The 18,256-nt window shown below is 33.3% G+C and overlaps 1 protein-coding gene across 5 annotated transcripts in view; it reads left to right on the top strand.

Moving 5' to 3' along the window:
- ADGRL3 (adhesion G protein-coupled receptor L3) overlaps positions 1 to 18,256 on the top strand; it is a 501,774-nt gene that overhangs the window by 164,407 nt on the left and 319,111 nt on the right. For all 5 annotated transcript variants that reach the window (XM_087864114.1, XM_087864113.1, XM_045815875.2 and 2 more), the window contains one exon: positions 7,482 to 7,591. In XM_087864114.1, the coding sequence (XP_087720240.1) occupies positions 7,482 to 7,591 (110 nt within the window). The remainder of the gene's footprint in view (positions 1 to 7,481; positions 7,592 to 18,256) is intronic.

Raw genomic sequence — 18,256 nt, 5'->3', positions numbered from 1 at the left:
GGAGATAGTTTTCAATACGTCTTTTCACTTAAGTACTGGCAGTAGGCTGAGTAATGGTTCCCCAATGATATTGGCATCCTATCCTTATAATTTAAGAATGTTACTTTATATGGCTAAAGGAACTTTACATAAGTGATGAAATTAAGGCTCTTGAGATGGGCAGATTATCCTGGATTATGGAGGTGGGCCTTAAACATAATCACAAGGGTCTTTATAGGGAAGCGAACAAATCAAAGAAGGAAGAAGGTGATGTCATGTCAAAGTGAGAAAAGGTGATATGATGTGGGACCCAAGCCAAAGAATGAGGGGACAGCCTCTAGAAACTGGAAAAAAGCAAGGAAACGGGTTCTCTGCAGACCCTCAACATGGCACCAACCCTGCCAACACCTTGGCTTTAGCCATGTAAGACTCATTTTGGATTTCTGATGTCCAGACCTATAAGAGAATAGACTTGCATTATTTCAAGCTGCTAAATTTGTCCGAGATGCAGCAAGAAAACTAATACAACATCCTAGTTTCTGCACTCCTCACTAATCACTTTGGTCATGTTTTTACTCACTTGTATCAAATTACATTTTTCTAATAGAAAGAAATGTTTGTGAAATTACATGTAAAAGAATGTAGAAAAAGGGAGGCCTGGGTGGCTCAGTTGGTTAAGCGTCTGCCTTCGGCTCAGGTCATGATCCCAGGGTCCCGGGCAGGGAGCCTACTTCTCCCTCTGCCTGCTGCTCCCCCTGCTTTTGCTCTCTCTCTCTCACTGACAAATACATAAATAAAATCTTAAAAAAAAAAAAAAGAATGTAGATAAAGAGAGACGTGAGGTTGGACAGTTACCTTGTGAAACATAGAATGTAGTTTTCATGCATGTCACAATGTGTTCTGTAAGATACCACATTAATTTTAGTTCAATTTAGAATAAATTTTCTCAAAAATGAAAACAGCTTATCGCTTTTGTTACTCTTCTTAAATTGCCACTTAAATTAAAAGTAGGCAACATGGCCAAACTGCTTTGCAAAATACTTAGGCGTATTGCTACAATATATTGTATAATATATTGTATTGTAAAAAATACAATGATTTTTTTTTAGAGAGGGAGAGAGAGTGGGGAAAAGGGGCAGAGGGAGACAGAATCTTAAGCAGGCTCCACGTCCAGCAGGGCCGATGTCAGAACCCTGAGATCACAATCTGAGCTGAAATCAGGAGTCAGGAGCTTAGCTGACTGAGCCACCCAGGCACCCTGATTTTTTTTTTTTTAAATGATGATGATTGATTTCTTTTTCTCTGATTACTTAGTTCTCTTACTATTTGAGTAAGATCTAGATGATTTCTTTGTGACATATATATGTATATGTGTGTATATGTGTGTGTGTGTGTGTGTATATATATATATATATATACATATTGATATTCTGCCATGAAATAGTTGGCTTCTCCTTCCCAAGCTTCTGAGTCCACAATGAATCCTAGATCAGCAGGTCTCTGAGTGACAGGCAGTGAAAAATAAGGAAAGTATAAATAAGTTGTTCTGTTGATTGACAATGAACAAATTACTGCTTTTTTTCTTTTTTTTTTTTAAAGAGAGAGAGAGAGAGAGAGAGAGAGAGAGAGAGAGGGAAGGGGCAGGGTAGGGTGGAGGAGAGGGAAAGAGAGAATCTTAAGCAGGTTCCAGGACACTGAGATCATGACCTGAGCCGAAGTCAAAAGTCAAGTGCTTAACTGACTGAGCCACCCAGGCATCCGAGAATACTGCTTTTGTAATATTGCTATAAATTAAAAACTTAAAAATTGCTATAAATTTAAAAACTTCAGTTACTCTGATTACCTAACCTGTTTTCAGATTTTAAACATTGAAGTATTATGATGGTGGTGCTTTTTTTTTTTTTTTTTGCATAAACAGATATCTTTAAAACATTTTCCTCTCAGAGAACAGTGTCTTATATGATTCAAACACTGATTTGTCATATATTAGATGCTGTGAAATACTTGGGTATACTAAGTATATGTGTGTTTCTTCACGTACATGCCATTTGGAAAGGGATAATGTAAATTCATATGACGAATTTGCTAACAAAAAGACACTCATAGAACACTTTTTTTTCACTCTCGTATCTTGTCATTGCAATGACTTTCAATGGCATTGTACACATTTAACACTTACATGCTGCAGCATCATATGAAAAGTTTCTTAACATTCCTGGGAATGCTTGTTTGTACACACTGATTTTAGAGTGTAGTAAGAATATGTGGTGGAAGGGTTTATTGATGGGGAAAGCCTGTGGATTAGACTCCCAGCACATAGAGACAACAATATTAAACTTGAATTATTTTAATGGTACCATATTAAATTACTAGACCGTGCAAGCAAATGAATACCATCCTTATATATCTATTATATGAGAAGTTTTAAAAAACAGAGTTAAGGATCATGTTTGTATGCTTAACCGATAAATATTTGTAACCAAACATGAGATAATAGCTGATAATTTTTATCTGGATAATGAAGTTAAAACAAAGATCATTTTATTGTATTTAGCAGAAAAGAGGCTGATTATTTTTTATATAAGAACTTAAATGAATAGTTGATATGCACACAAACGTAGCAATATCATTTTCAGTATACACTGCATTGTGTTGTGGCACATAGACGAACTTTTTTGTCCGAACGTGATTTTTTCATTATCCCACTTAACTAATTTGTTCCTATGCTGCTCTGAACCATATTGGAATGAATAGGTAAGCAGTAAATGATTCTGTATCCTATTACATATCCTGTGATTATGTATATCTTCCCTGTCAGTCATCATAAGACATTTTAAAAAATAAACAATATTGCTTTAAAACTAGTCCTGATAAACAATAGCATTCAACATATTAAATAACATTTATTAGATAAACCTGATCAGTGGATGGCAACTGGACATAAGTTGAGGACTTATATGTGGGTTGAGTTAAAAGGGCATGGTTTTGGTTTTTTTTCTTTTGAAAAGTCTGAATAAATATTTATCCATCCTTTGCTCCTTTATGCTCGGAGATTGACCTTTCCAATTGCTACATACCAGTTTGGATTGAGGGGGCCTGTTTGTGTAATGTTAATTTAAATTCAGAATCTCCTTGGAATGCCTGACCCACATCATGACTGAAGGAATCCTGGGCCACTTGGACATTTTACACCTGGTTTCTACCTCATCAGATCATCATAGTACCCCTAAGAACCTATCAGAGTGAATTAAATCAATTTCCCAGAGTGACCATGAAATGTATGAAGACATTCATACATTTAGACATTCATACATTTCAGAAGATAGCAGTAAAATGGTTTTTAGGTCACTGTTCTGGAATCCAGTGACTACCGTTTGATTTCTGAGAGTCTGGAAAGTCATTTAGCGTCTTCACACCTGTTCCCTCTTTTGTAAAGTTGGAGGTAGTGATGTTCATCTCATAAAAGAGGTGACAAGTAGAATATATATGAATATGCTTTCTAAGTGTGACGGGTTACACAGATATAGGACATTGTAACTATAAATTTTGGACGTAGGGTGTCCCAGGTAAAGTAGTTTACATACAACTAGTGACTTGGCTTACAGTTTTTTGGTGTTTTAAAATGTGGACCTACTTTCTCTTATTTCTACTCTAAACTCCAACAATTTATGTGCTTTTCTGTCTGCTACTTCTTTTGTATTGAAAGTTCCTCTCAAAAAACTCAGTCTTTTGAAATGAAGTATTGTTAACCTAGCCTGAAAGAAATGTTAATATTGATGATAATGACAACCAAAAGTGTTCTTAGTGCCTTATATGTGGTATTTTACATTTTTTTCCTAATGCATTTTTATAAGCGCATCAACTTTGTGAAGGAATAAAATAACTGGCTCCCATGTTCTGTAAGTGAAAAGTCAAATGCCAAGAGATTTCTCTAAGAATACTGTTTGGTATTTGTGAGTGCCACCTGCTTATACATACTGTCCATCCTTAGCAACTTTCAAATGTATAGTATTATTAACTCTAATCGCCAAGCTGTACATTGCATCCCGTGACTTTATTATTTTATAACTGAAAGTATGTAACTTTTTTGACCCCCTTCAGCCATTTCTCCTCAAAACTGTCTGTTGTTGGAGTGGATTTTTTTTTTATTATTGCATAAAGTTTCTGTTGAAAAAATACTGAAACTTCTATCACTGTAAATAAGCCGTAATACTTTCATAAGATTATGATGTTTTCTCTGTGAATATTACTGGATTAGGATGCATTTGAACATATTATTGCAGTCTTTTCTCATCCTTTATTGTGGGTTTTAAAAGTATCTTTAATATCAAGGATACTGAAAATCATTTTTAGATTTATATTTATATTAAAAGTAAACAATGAAGAATTCTGGGTTTAGGGCACATGAGAACATTTGATTATTTTATTTCACATTTATCATCTACAATATTTTAGAATGAATTTACTTTAACAATTTTGACATCACTATAAAAGTATATAAAAGTACTCTTACTGGTGTAAGTTGTTCATTGTTCAGTAAGCTTTCATCAAAAGTATAGTTAATTTCATTTTTATTTATACTAACTGAAGTCATGAAAAAAAGAAGACGGAACATTTAAACTTCTGTTTTTGAAATATAGTTGGTCTTTAACTATCAATATTAGAATGTATCTTATACAAGAATAATATTCTAGAGGTTATCTACCTTTCTCCCTGATTTTTAAGAATCTTAACTTATAAAGAACATTTAATATGGAATTATTAATAAAATATGGAATTATTTTGAAAAGTTAATGTTTTAAAATCTTGTTGTTTGATGCAGAACAATGATGATAATTACTGCAAATATTGGTATACCGATGTTTTGGTTTATAAACCTTTTCACATACAGTATCTCATTAATTGGAAGGTTTATTAGACTTATTTTTGGTTAATATTGAGTAAGATATTTGGAACTCACAAAGGTGTCTAATGTTAACAGCGAATGATCACTTAATTTTCTTATATATGCAAGAATAATTAGTATTTTATAACAAATAATATGTAATATGTAAACTGGTTGGTGCACATGTCTGGATAAGTGGATAGGTGGATTAGTATAATGTTCATATTATATTTTTTAATCTAGTCTATACAGACAATAGCCATTTGAAATCTCTAATTCAAGGCCACTTTCTGTGCAACAAACACTTCCATAGGGTAAATTTTAACCTTTATGCCCAACTCATAAATTACTAGTAATCTGTTGATATAAAATGTTGATTGTTTAAATAATAAAAGATGTGTTAGTTGCCCTTCTAGATCAGAATATTACAAGAATACACACAACTTCTAAATAAATTTTATTATTTGAACTGTAGTAATTAGAATAAAATGTTGATAATAAGGTGTAAAACAACAGAAGACCAAGAAAGAAAGCAACACACATATATGTAATACATATATTTCAAATTTTCCATGACTAAATGACTGCAGATCAGAGTACTACTTTTACAGAATATTTACATTTTAGTAAATTTCATGATGTATACTTCTTTTAGCATGAATTATTTCTACTTCAAATGTATTCGTGATAACTTTCTTTTTTTTTTTTAAGATTTTATTTATTTATTTGACAGAGAGAGACAGCTAGGGAGAGAGGGAGCACAAGCAGGCGGAGTGGGAGAGGAAGAAGCAGGCTCCCAGCAGAGGAGCCTGATGTGGGGCTCGATCCCAGAACACCGGGATTACACCCTGAGCTGAAGGCAGACGCTTAACGACTGCGCCACCCAGGCGCCCCTCCTGATAACTTTCTTAAACAAATACAGAAATAACTACCAGTTTTTATATATGCTCATTTTATAAAGACCTGAGATTGATTTATGAGGTTTTTATTTTCAAGGCATGATGTAAAAATCTTATAACTTAACTGCAAAGAAACTTGTATTTTAACTTGAGATATCTCCTTCAAAAAGTTTTCTTTGTAAAAGGGAAGTGCTGCTATTTTTTGAAAGTCTGAATACACTAACATGGCAAGGTGCCTACTTGCAGCATATGTGTGAGAACAGCCACATTTACACCAATGTTATTATACAATTGTCTGATAATCACCCTCAAACATTAGATCCACACAAGAGAACTTTAGGGTCATGTTGGTCCCCAGCATTAACTGTAATGCTAAATTGCCTGATAAGTATGGAATATTGACTTTTATTAATCTTCCACTGATCATACAGAATATATTTTTCAGCTTACAGCATTCACTAATGAATCAATTTTAATTTAGGGACTACATAAAATCTTCATTAAGGCCAACAAATGTTAGCCTCCAGTAAGCACAAAGCATTTTCACAGTAAATCAAACTGAGTTCTGCCCCGATGTTCCTTATCCTGCCAGTATCAAGGAAAGATACAGAAGTATAAGGCCATATCAGGGAATGAAGCATCTCTTCAAGAAGGTATAATGGAATATGCTAGCCATGAGGTACTATATTTCTGAGATGAATAAACAAGAACATAAAACAGAGGATAGCTATAGAATGTCACATCCTATACATTTAGTGACAACATTACATTTGGAGAAAACATTGTTTTTTCTATAGAAATATCTACCTATCAATAAATTATCAAATCTAGACAATTTCTGAGTAAAATTTACCTTAGCAAAGCCATTCTGAACTTGGGTGTCTTTTTCAAAATAAGAATGAATTTCATTATATGTATATTTACCCATGATTAAATCTGCATAGCCCAGATTCGTTTAGCCCAATCGCCACAAAAGATGCATAGTTTATATTTCTATTTCAGTAGTGGTTTTTGATTATTCTCTTTGGAGATTTAAAGCTATTTTAAATTATAGGATATTGGCATTTGTAAACAGCAGTCTGTGAGGTAGTGAATTATGGGCTGAACACAAGTAATGTAAGCATTAGTTCTTAAAAACGGTTTTACTTATGGTGTTAGTAGTATATTAATTTATATAAATTATATTTTAGATTATTTTAATATTCAAATATTAAATTTTCATTGATTTTTTTTTCAGGTTTGGCTAAAATCTTTTCCACATCATATTTTCACTGCCTTTAAAATGGATGTCCTGATAATCAGTGAATTTATTTTACAATTTCTAATAAAACTCTGGTCATATTTTCTCAGTTGTTCTTGTTTTTGTTTTTGTTTCTAATAATGGTAGTGAGTGATTCCTACCAAACAGTCCTTACCTGTATTCACATTGGCAATATCCTAAGGACCAGATAGTGTTGCTTAAGCAGTATTTAACTTCTAACTCAAAATTGTACCATTTTGCTGATATATTTGTTAGTAGGAGTAAACCGGATGAATTGATTTTTATTTCTAGTTTTTTAAGTGTACTACAAATATTGCCTTCATAAGTCTAAAATTCTAAATTGACCAAAACCTTATGTAAAATCTTTGTAACAAGAACCAAAATAAAATTAGTACTGGTGTTAAAAATGATTTAACTTCCCATAAATTTATTATTTCTTCTTTTCTTTTGACTTCAGGTGCAATAACAGAACGCAGTGTGCAGTGGTGGCAGGTCCTGATGTTTTTCCAGACCCGTGTCCAGGAACCTATAAATACCTTGAAGTGCAGTATGAATGTGTCCCTTACAGTATGTATACTCCTGTTCTTTTCTTGTGAAAAGACATTAAGCTTTGTTTTGCATGCATTGACAAAGTATTCTCTATGAAAGCATAAGAATTGTCACACTTTTTTTTACATAATTTTTTTAAAGACTGGCTAATTTGAATTTTTCAGGATCATATATCCGCCCACCATTGGAATAATTAGATGTTGCCTGCATGATTCTGCAGCATTCATTTTGACTATACATTTCTGTATATCAATACTTATTCTAAAACTTTTCTTAATGCAAGAATATAAAATTCTTATAAAAGTTGAAATGAATGGTATGCCAATACTGCATCCCTCTAGGTCCAAGCAAACAGGAAGTGGAAATGAATAATATACTTACATATTATTATATTATATAAGTATTATATATATAATATAATATATAGCTATTATACAATGTATATTATACTTTTATAGTGGCATAGAAATTGATAAACTTTGAGTTTAATAGAAGCAATTTTACTAATCTACAAGTGCTGTCAACATTTTGAGGATGAGAAATATATTTATCCAGAAGGAACAAACTGAAAAGAAAACACAAAAATTATATGAACGAAAGCATTCTTCAGAATTTATCCCTTAGAGCCTCAAGAAGTTTGTCTTTGCAACTTTTATGTCAGATATGGTATATGCCAACAACATATTTTTTCTTCAAGAATAATGGAGGATCAAACAATCAAAACTGGAACATTTTTCTGACTTTTCTACCCAAAGGAAGAATCACTATTTCATAAAAATATTTTTGATCTGACTATTAATTATTCATGGGATTCCTTAGTGAAGATCACTCAGGAAATCTTGCATTCTCACATTAGATATTCAGTTCATCCCAAAAGTAGAACACACCTGGGATCACAAATAAATCCCAGGTTCCTACTTCCTTTGACATCTCCGAAGTGAAGTATCTGGGGATCAGCCAGTTTGCTGTGCCAAGAGAGAGTTTGAAGATTGCCTCACTCTGCTTGTTTAAGAAGCAGCACATTACTCATAAACTATAAGTGTGCATAATCCAATAATAGAGAGCAATTTGGCCAGCGAGAAATGAATTGAAATTTTAAAGTAATAATGAAATCAATCAGGAGAAAATTTCATTTTTGTCTTATTTATCGTGTGATTCATTAGAGAAAGTTTATCTGGTGAAGTTTTAGAAGCTAATTTTCCTTGGTATAAAAGAAAGCAGAAGTGTATAGGTTCTGTTGAAATCTCAACTGAAGTTATGCTTCTTACACATTGTTATCTCTAGGGATGCTTCTGTGATAATGTAAAGCTCTTACTGACCAGTTGTTCATTAGTGATATTTTAAAGTGGTAAAATTTGCCTTTTGGAACTTTGTCAATTATATTTGGATTGCATAGTAAGATCTTTGTGAATTATGTACAATAGCTGTTTCCAAAGGCATTTTATAAAAATTTACCATAAGGAATACCTCATTTTTTAAGACAGTTTGAGGAAAGTTTCAGTCATATTTTTAAAATATGAAAGCTGAGGTAGAAAATGTCAAGCTAGATTTTTTCGCAATTTTTAAATATTAAAGAATTTCACAGCTGTCTCTTCAATTTTCTGTATTTCTTCAGAATTTGTTTGAGGACAGCTACTCCAAAATTCTCTGCCCAACTTATTTTGAAAAATCATCTACTTAAATCATTTCAGTATAAATAAGAATTGGTGCATACACTTTTGCATAAAAAGGAGTTTGGTTTACTACACACTTCCTTTCTCTCTTACAAATTTTCAGAGATGAACAATTTGATCTCTGACTATCCTATATATACAGGTTTCTTGTAATCCTTTAAATTTGTGGATCACCTTAGATGGATATCCATTATATTATTTATCTGATTGTTTTATTAAATAAGAATTATAAACCTAGGTGCAGACATTTGCCAGTTTATATATTGGTTTAATTTATATGGCATAGCATGATTGCGCTTGTTTAAATATCTTCAGTACGTTTCAATTAAAAGCGTAATGCATAATTGGGAATTCGTTTGGTGAATTTAAAAAAAATACAAAAGAAAGTATAAACCATGAAATAAAGTATAGTGACTTATTTGAAAGGTAGATTGGTTTAGTAGAATAAAATAACCAGAGATTAGGAAGCCTGGGTTCAGAATATGGTCTGATTTCTTAACAAAAAAGCATGGGTCCGTAAACTACGGTACGCTATTAAAATTTTCTCACTTTATAGACATTCCCTGATCTGTAGTAAGTTGTGATTTAGATCAACATTAAATTCTTTTTCTTATCTCTAGCATAAAATACAGATTTTTCCAATGCCGTAAAAAAAATAAATCACTTATTTAAAATGGCTACCATTTATTGGTACTTACTACATCTCATTTACCACATGGTTTAAATGTTTGCATACATTATTTTATTTAATTCTCACCATATCCCCTCTGTTAGGTATGACTATCACTATTCAGAAGAAGAAACCGAAGCTCAGTAGGATAAATTAATGTTTCATGTAAAACACAGAGTAGCTGGATAATGACAGAGCCAAGATTTGAGCCTGTGTCTAATGCCTGTTAGGGACTCAGCTATAATTCTCCCCAGAGATATTCCCCTCTATATTTTCATGAGTTATTCAATCTTGTTCAGTATTTAAATCTTGTAATTTTCATCACCGCAGTAATGGCACATGGTGAAAGCAAATGCTTCAAGGGCCGGACCCTTTTTTTTAGTTCTTTTGCTACTTAACTTTTAAGAGGTTTTTATGCCTTTCTTAAGGCAGCTGGATCACTGCAAACTTTTATTTTCCCAAACACCTAACAAAGCATAATGGCAAAAATGAGTTCGTGCTATAAAAATTGTGCCCAAATTTGGAATGAAACTCTAATCTAAGTAGTAACTTAAGAAGTTATTTAAATCACCTGTATTATAAGAGAAATCCTTGTATGTAATATACTTATGGAAATATCCCTCATGTGTTATTAGAAGGTAAACTTCAGATTTAGGATGCATTGTTAGTATTTAATTTTTTTTTCTAATTGAACAACCAAATATACAAATTATGTTAGGTTCTCTTTGTTATACAATTCAGTAATACCCATTTCCATTTTTAATTTAAGACCACGAACTTCATTATATATAAGTGATGTACTTGATATTTATGAATGTTTTCTTCTTAATATTGAGATGTGGAAAAAATACTATTATTGATACTTTCTTTATATGGACTCTGTGTGTGTGTGTGTGTTCCCCTGGTAATATTGATTTTTAAGTTGATATTTTCTCATAGAAAAATGTAGAAAAAATGAAAATATAAAAATATAGACAAAATATGTAGGAAAACATATTAATATTAATGATATGTTAGCATAATAGAGGTGATAGACATAAAAATTCAGCAAAATTCTTTGTATCACACCTGAAACATGGAGTTAAAATATCTAAGATAAGCTTGCAATAATTTTTGCAGAGAGTTTTAGGAGTCAGTAAATAGGTACATGGTTAATAAATGACAGTTTTAGAAGAACCTTAATCTGAATCAAATGGTATGACTTTTTTTTTTTTTAAGATGCTCATAGGAAAGAAAATAAGAAAACATAGTGATTATAAGCAATTTTGTGAGGTCACTTTCTTTGAGTGTCTTGTCAGCTTTTCTGAATCGCTAAAGTTATATTTAATTTTTTCTAAATCTCAGCTTCTTCCTCCTGTCTGTATTTTCTTGTTTGGGTTCACAGATATCCTGTTTGTGACCAATTTGGGACAGATGAATCAATACTTTTCTCTGTTCCTGTCACACCTTAGTTCCAGTGTGACTTTTATAGCTTTTGCATTTTCTTTTGAGGTTTGATTTTTCCTCCTGAGTGTTTTTGTTTTTGTTTCGTTTTGTTTTTCCTCCTGGGAGATGACCCATATACTCCAGAGGTTAAACCTCAGTGTTTACCAATGTCTCACTTTTACTCTCCACCTTGCTGCTTCTTGCCCCACTTCCATTCCTTCTGGCTTGATTGGGGATTGAAATTGTGGCATCTTCAAGTAGAGTTTCCCTCATATAGCTGGTTTATAGGGAAGATTTGTGTTAGGGGGGAAACAATAAAACACTAACCATCTACGTAGAGTATTTCTGAGCATAGAATCTTTACTTTGTATCCTGCTGACAATTTGTCTTTCTTCCAAGGCATACAGTTTCACGCACATTACACTCAGAAAGTGCTTGTTTTCCTCACAACCCAGCTTTTCTGTTCAGTTCTTTGTTTCTTCCTTTTAGAAATACAAAGCACATATTACTTATTCTATCAACCTTTCCTCGTGGTAGATTTTCTTAGGAAATGGAGAGAGGAAGCATACAATTTGGAGAGCTACTAGAAATGAGCATTTGATTAAACCAATCTTATGTTATACCACTTACAGACTTTCTTACCATTCATATCGGCCATCTGAAGTTATGTGATTGTCTATGGAAAGACATGCAAATGAATATTATTGGAAAATTAATATTTACAAACAATTACATAATCTGTTAGTTTTATCTTTTTTACTATAAGAAAAATCATTACACTTTCCTTCAGCATTTAAAACAGACAAAAGTCTTTAGTTATAAATAACTAAATATATTTTTGCAGGTAATGTTCAAATGAGTACACATTTTAATCTATGCATTCTTTGGTTCTTCTTATGTAAAAAATACTTATGTATTTTAAAACTCATGTGCCGAAATTAACCCATACATTTAATTTTTAAGATATCACAGAAATGTCAAGATATAGTTTAATTCCTAGTGCCTCAGTACCTTTTCCAGTTTCTGACATGTAGGAGACATTTGAGAAACATGTGTTGGATGGTTAAAGAAAAAAGAAAATTAGTCAAAATGGCTCCTCCCAAAGTATTCTGTTCACAGCTAGAATGATAAACTCAAGATCTTAACTCTTGTCTACAAACAAGACCTTATTAATTCAAAGGGAGATCTATGGTAAAAATATAGACTATGTGAATTTTAGTTCCTTCAAATTGGTGATTGTATTCCTCAAGAATGCTACCAGAAGCTAGTTTGTTTCTCATATTATTCTTCACTGTGCCTCCATGTAACATAGCAAATATTGTCCCTTAAATATTAACCCCTCTGTAAGAGCAGAGTCAGTTAAATTCTCTTTTAGAATAATATTTATAACAAAAGCAACCAAACTCTTCCTTTCTTTCCTTACCATTTATTTATTTATTTATTTATTTATTTATTTATTTATTGAGAGAGAGCAAGGGGATAGGGAGGGAGAGAATCTCAGGCAGACTCCCCACTGGTGTGGAGCCTGACATGGCTCAACTGGGGACTTGATCTCAGGACCCTGAGATCATGACCTGAGCCATGACCAAGAGTCAGATGCTTAACCGACTGAGTCACCCAGGTGCCCCTTTCTTTTCTCCTTTTGCTCTCCCACCACAGTTTCATTCTTTCTCTCTCAAATAATTTTTCTCTATTTCACAGTACCTTATACCTGACAGATAATCCATAAGTCTTTTACAAATGAATCAGTGATTACGTAATGGGTAATTTAAAGTTTGCTAATATGCCTGAAGTATTATATATTTATAAAAATTGGTAGAAAACAAGAAGCATAGATGGACTATATTTTCTTGGAGGTCCTAATCCTAAGCTCTCTCATACCTTTGTCTAGCTGCTCATATGTTTATGGAAATTATTCTCAATTAAATGATGCCATTTGCTTTCAAGACATCCCACTTACTTATCTGTCATCACTCAATATATGTTGTACCAGGCACTGCTACACACTAGCGTAGAAAGCTATGCAAAAAGTTCCTGCCCTCAAAGAATTGAGTCAAATGGGGCTCAAGGTCCCCAAAGTTACAGTGTTTTTAGTTCCCCAAAGCAATGGAACATTTCACATGAGCAGTGTACGGAGAATGCACACCCATCCCATAGTGGCTAGTGTGGGGTTGGGGGTGGGTATCTTCAGGGAAGGTTTTCTAGAGATGACTCTTGAGCTGAGTCTTAAAAAATGAATAGACTCGAGTGAGAAGGACAATCATTTGTAACAGATGGGACAGTGTAAGATAAGAAACTATATGTTGAATGTGAAACCAAAACAGTTCAATGTTTTCATAAAATACAGAACATGAGAGTGACAGGAGAGGAACCTGACAGGAGAGTGACAGAGGGCAGTTAGAAATTGTGACCTCCCTGTAGGCTGTGATTCCTCTGGGACCTAATACCTATCCCAGTGTAGAGCACAGAAAAGACAAGAGAACTATTTCTGAAGACAATTAATTGATATATTAATAAGATATGTTTCTTTCCAAATCTACAAAAAACAATTTGACTAATTTAAGTTAAAAAACAGCTTGTGTGGGGGTGGGGGGATATAAAGTAGTAGTTCCAGAATTAGGTAAAAACCAGGTCCAGAAAAATAAGATCCAGTGATCTCCAGAACAAGAAGTAGTGGGGAGTTTCCTAAGGATTCCATGTTCAGATGAATTAGTTCCAAAAATGTTTCATCTAATCTAATTCCTGTCCTAGATTAGGACATCAAAAGTACATGATATCCAATATCCAGGTGTTGTTTTTGTGTAAAGACAATGGCTCTGGCAAAGAACCTTTCTGTGATCAGGAAGGATCAGACCTCTCAGTGGACTTCAGTGCAAAGACTGCCCTTTAGGGACTCTGGACCATATTCAGCCTGCAGAGCAATTCCATAAGCCTCTCAAACACTGGAAAGACAAATTTAACATAAAGTCTGGAGCAATACTGGGCCTGCATTTCCTTGGGAAATGATAGACTAGAACTGAGTGGGGGCTGCCTCCTTTAAATAAGGTCTGTTCTTCTCAAATTGCTATATTATGCAGTATTTATTGTATTGTACCTGGTTCACTATAATCATTTAAAGTGTCTCCTGGCTTTTGAAGATACTTAAATTTGCAACTCTTATTCTAGAGTTTGGATCTAATCAATGCTAGTAGATGTAAAAGCACTCCTAAATTGTTACTATATTTCTTAATTTTCAAAAGTTATTAAGTTCGTGTACTAACGATAATTCTACCAATAGAAGTTTTTTGGTGCCTAATATGGGTCAGTCTCTATGTTAGGTGCTGGGGGAAAATAGATATGGGCCCTATGAAGCTGGCAGGCTTGGGGGATAAGGCAATATCACGTGAACCAATACATATAATCATTAAAGATTGCAATAAAATGCAAGAAGAAAATAAACACAATTGTGTGATAGAGAACAGTGAAAGGGCCAGTTCACATAAGGTTTTCTGAAAGACATGAAGAATGGGGAAAAGATAGTTGGGCAAAGAGCCTGGGAAAGAACTTCTAAGGCAAAGAGAAGAACAGCAGTGAAGACCCAGTGGGGTGGGGAAGAAGTCAGCCTGTTCTCAGACTCGATAGAAAGTCAGTGTGACTATCGTCAAGATGAAGAGAGTGACTTGGAGAGAAACAAACCAGCGACTAGTACTGCTAATACCATTGCTAATGAAGCAGGAATTTCTTTGAAGATTGTAAGATTTATTAAAAATCAAAATATGTTTGCAAAATGAAATTGAATAAACTGGCATTCTCTTTAAAATATATAGTGTAAAAAATATTGCATGATTCTGCAGTAATATAAAGGTAAACTTGCATCAAATAAGCCAAACATCAGGTGGCATCAGTACCTAAGATAAGCTCTGTATATACTTCTGGTAGATTAATAATATGTAAATGTATGCTTAGATGCTAATTGTAAGGGAACAAGATGAATTGAGAGTATTATAAAATTAATTGGATTGCCAGAGTTAGGAAAAGATCTGGTTTAGGAAATACAATGTTATTATAGACATAAATAAAGTTTGAGAGATTAGCTTAACCATGTTCATTTGCTTTATTTGAAATAGTAAAATTATAGAGCTTGTGCACTTAAACTTAATTCAAAGAAGTTTTTACAAGGTGCTCTAATTGAATAGCATAAACATGTAGGATTAAAAAAGACATAGAATATAATGTTTTGTTTCTAAAATATCCCACGTATGGGGGGACGCTGGGTGGCTCAGTTGATTAAGCTTCTGACTCTTGATTTCTGCTCAGGTCATGATCTCAGGGTTGTGAAACTGAGCGCCACACTGGGCTCTGCACTCAGCACACAGTATGCTTAAGATACTCCCTCCCTCTCCCTCTGTCCCTCCCCCAACCAAGCTCACGCATGCACATTCTCTAAAAAAATTTTTTAATTAAAAAAATTTTTTAAAATAAAATATACTGCATATGGAAAGCAAACTAGTGAAAACATGTGAAAGTGAGGTTATTTTCCAAAGTGTTTATTGCTAAAAAGATCCTTTGGCAAACATCATGATGTATAAGACCTTTGGACTTAATTGTCCAGATAAAATTTCCTAAATAGATGTAAAAGCAAAATACTATGAAAAAGCCTTCTGAATTTTTTTTGTATCTTAATCATTAATTTATGAAACTAGAAAAATTGAATCAATTGGCTTAGAAAGCACTCCATTCAAATATTACAATTCAACATAATATTTCGTTAAAATGAGTAAGTGATAAAGGGAAAATATACGTAAATTTTAATATTTTCATTCTATTGTTGAGGAATTTCTCAAACGGTAGCATATCACAGTTCCTGTGAATGCTGTAAAATATTTTACTTGCTTAAAAAAATTTTCAGTACCCTTCTATAAAGCCCAAAGACTCATAAACAATTAAATTCTTACCTGGCAGACTCAATAATGATGCCCCCCCCCAAAATCCATATCCAGAACCTGTGAGTTTTTACCTTAAATGACAAAAGGGTCTTTGCAGAGGTGATTAAATTAAAGATCTAGACCTGAGGAGATCATACTGGATTATCTAAGTAGATGGAAGGTAATCACAAATGTTCCTATAAGAGCGGGCAATGTGGCAAATAGGATGTATGACTACAGAAGCAGAGAGGTTGGAGTGAAACACACGAAGACAGAGGAGGGGGCCACCAGTCAAGGAATGCAGGCAGCCTCTCTGAAGCTGGAGAGAACAAGGAAAAAAATTTTTTCCCCTAGAGCCTCCAGCATGAGCACCACTCCTAACTTTAGCCCTTAAGACCCATTTTGGACTTCTGACATAACTGTTGTTTGAAACCTCTACCTTTGTGGTAATTTATTATAAGAGCAATAGGATACAAATAAAACTTATTATAATATTATCTTTTCCCTAAAATTATTAATACTGTTTTTTTTTAAAACATTGTTTGCTTAGGGTATGGGCTTAAAGACAGTTTTGCTTTCTAAATAAAGATCATCATATTTTTCTCATGATATTTTTAAAACATAAACATGTAAACCTGTAATAGACTGGCAAGATGTAGGCTGTGCAGCATGTCATTATAGACAGAAGTCATGTTAATTATCTTTATAAATGTATCATACCCTAGGCAATCCCAAGTCAAGTTAGTATTAGTAAAATTAATTTTACTATATTACACTTATCTACTATTTATGTGAGGCAGCAAAAAATAGTGATGAGTAAATAAGGATTTGATTGTGAATATATAAACTACATAAATAGGATGAATAAATGTAGTGAGTTTCCATGTAAATTTTCTTGTATCTTTATACAGGAATTTCTCACAATAACTGACTTGTAATACTTGAATTAAATCCGTATATATGGACTTCCAAGTCTGCTCTGTATATATTAATTTAATTTTGTTTTACCAACATTTAATGAAAATGTAGTTATCTTCAAAATATTGCTGTGTTCAGATGCTCCCAATAATATAAATATGACTAGCTCCTACTTCTAAGAACCCATAATCTCCTCATCATTCTATCATCCTTCAAGTAATCACATCAAGGTAGAATCAAAGCCTAGGAAGGAAACTCAGTACCGTTTAGTTTTTATTAATATATTTTATAAACATATTATCTTCTCTCTATGCTAATTGCTTTTCAACTTCAATTAGAACAGAAATCAATGCAAAATAGAATAGTAAGTGATACAGAGAAAGAAGTGGCTGTTTCTAAGTACATCTCTATGGCAAAGACATATTACCTTATGCCCTTTGTCATTTCCTACGACATTTTCCCTGCCTTCACTTACCTAATTCTCTCAAGCATTGGAGACTATAACAGTGGTTAAGAGTGAGAGCCTGGGAATTGACGTTCTGACTTTGCCAATAACTAGCTAAGTTCTCATGAAGTTGTTTTACTACTCTGTGAATGAGACTCGTCACATAGAAAATAAGGATGATAATCAACTCACAGACTTTCTGTGAAAATTAAAAAGAAATATATGCTAAAAACCTTTACAGTGATGACCACATTAGAAATGATCATTGTATCATTGCTATTCAACTGAATCTACGTGTTGCCTCTCACCCGTTTTCGGTGCCATCATGCACTAGGGCTTGGAATGATGTAATGCTGGTAACTCATCCCAGGATTTGGGGAGCCCCCTGGCATCTAATAGTTACAACTTTCTGTAGTTCTCTTGACTACTTGTGTAATTTTACAGGACTTCTGTCTTAATTCTCCATTTTTCATTTCAGATCACATCTGAACTTTGAGTCCTTCTCAGATTCAAGGGCATCTGCCATATGATTTAGCTCTTAAACCAGTTCTCTCTCATGAGGTTACTCTTTTTCATCCCAACGTGATGACTAAACCCCATCAGACAACTTTTTGCTGAATCCACACTCAGCCCAGTGGGTTTCTTTGA

The sequence above is a fragment of the Ursus americanus genome, chromosome 8 (genome assembly GCF_024610735.1).
Source record: "Ursus americanus isolate L20-20 chromosome 8, mUrsAme1.1.p, whole genome shotgun sequence".
Classification (NCBI taxonomy): domain Eukaryota; kingdom Metazoa; phylum Chordata; class Mammalia; order Carnivora; family Ursidae; genus Ursus; species Ursus americanus.
This window is presented reverse-complemented; position numbering and strand designations above follow the sequence as displayed.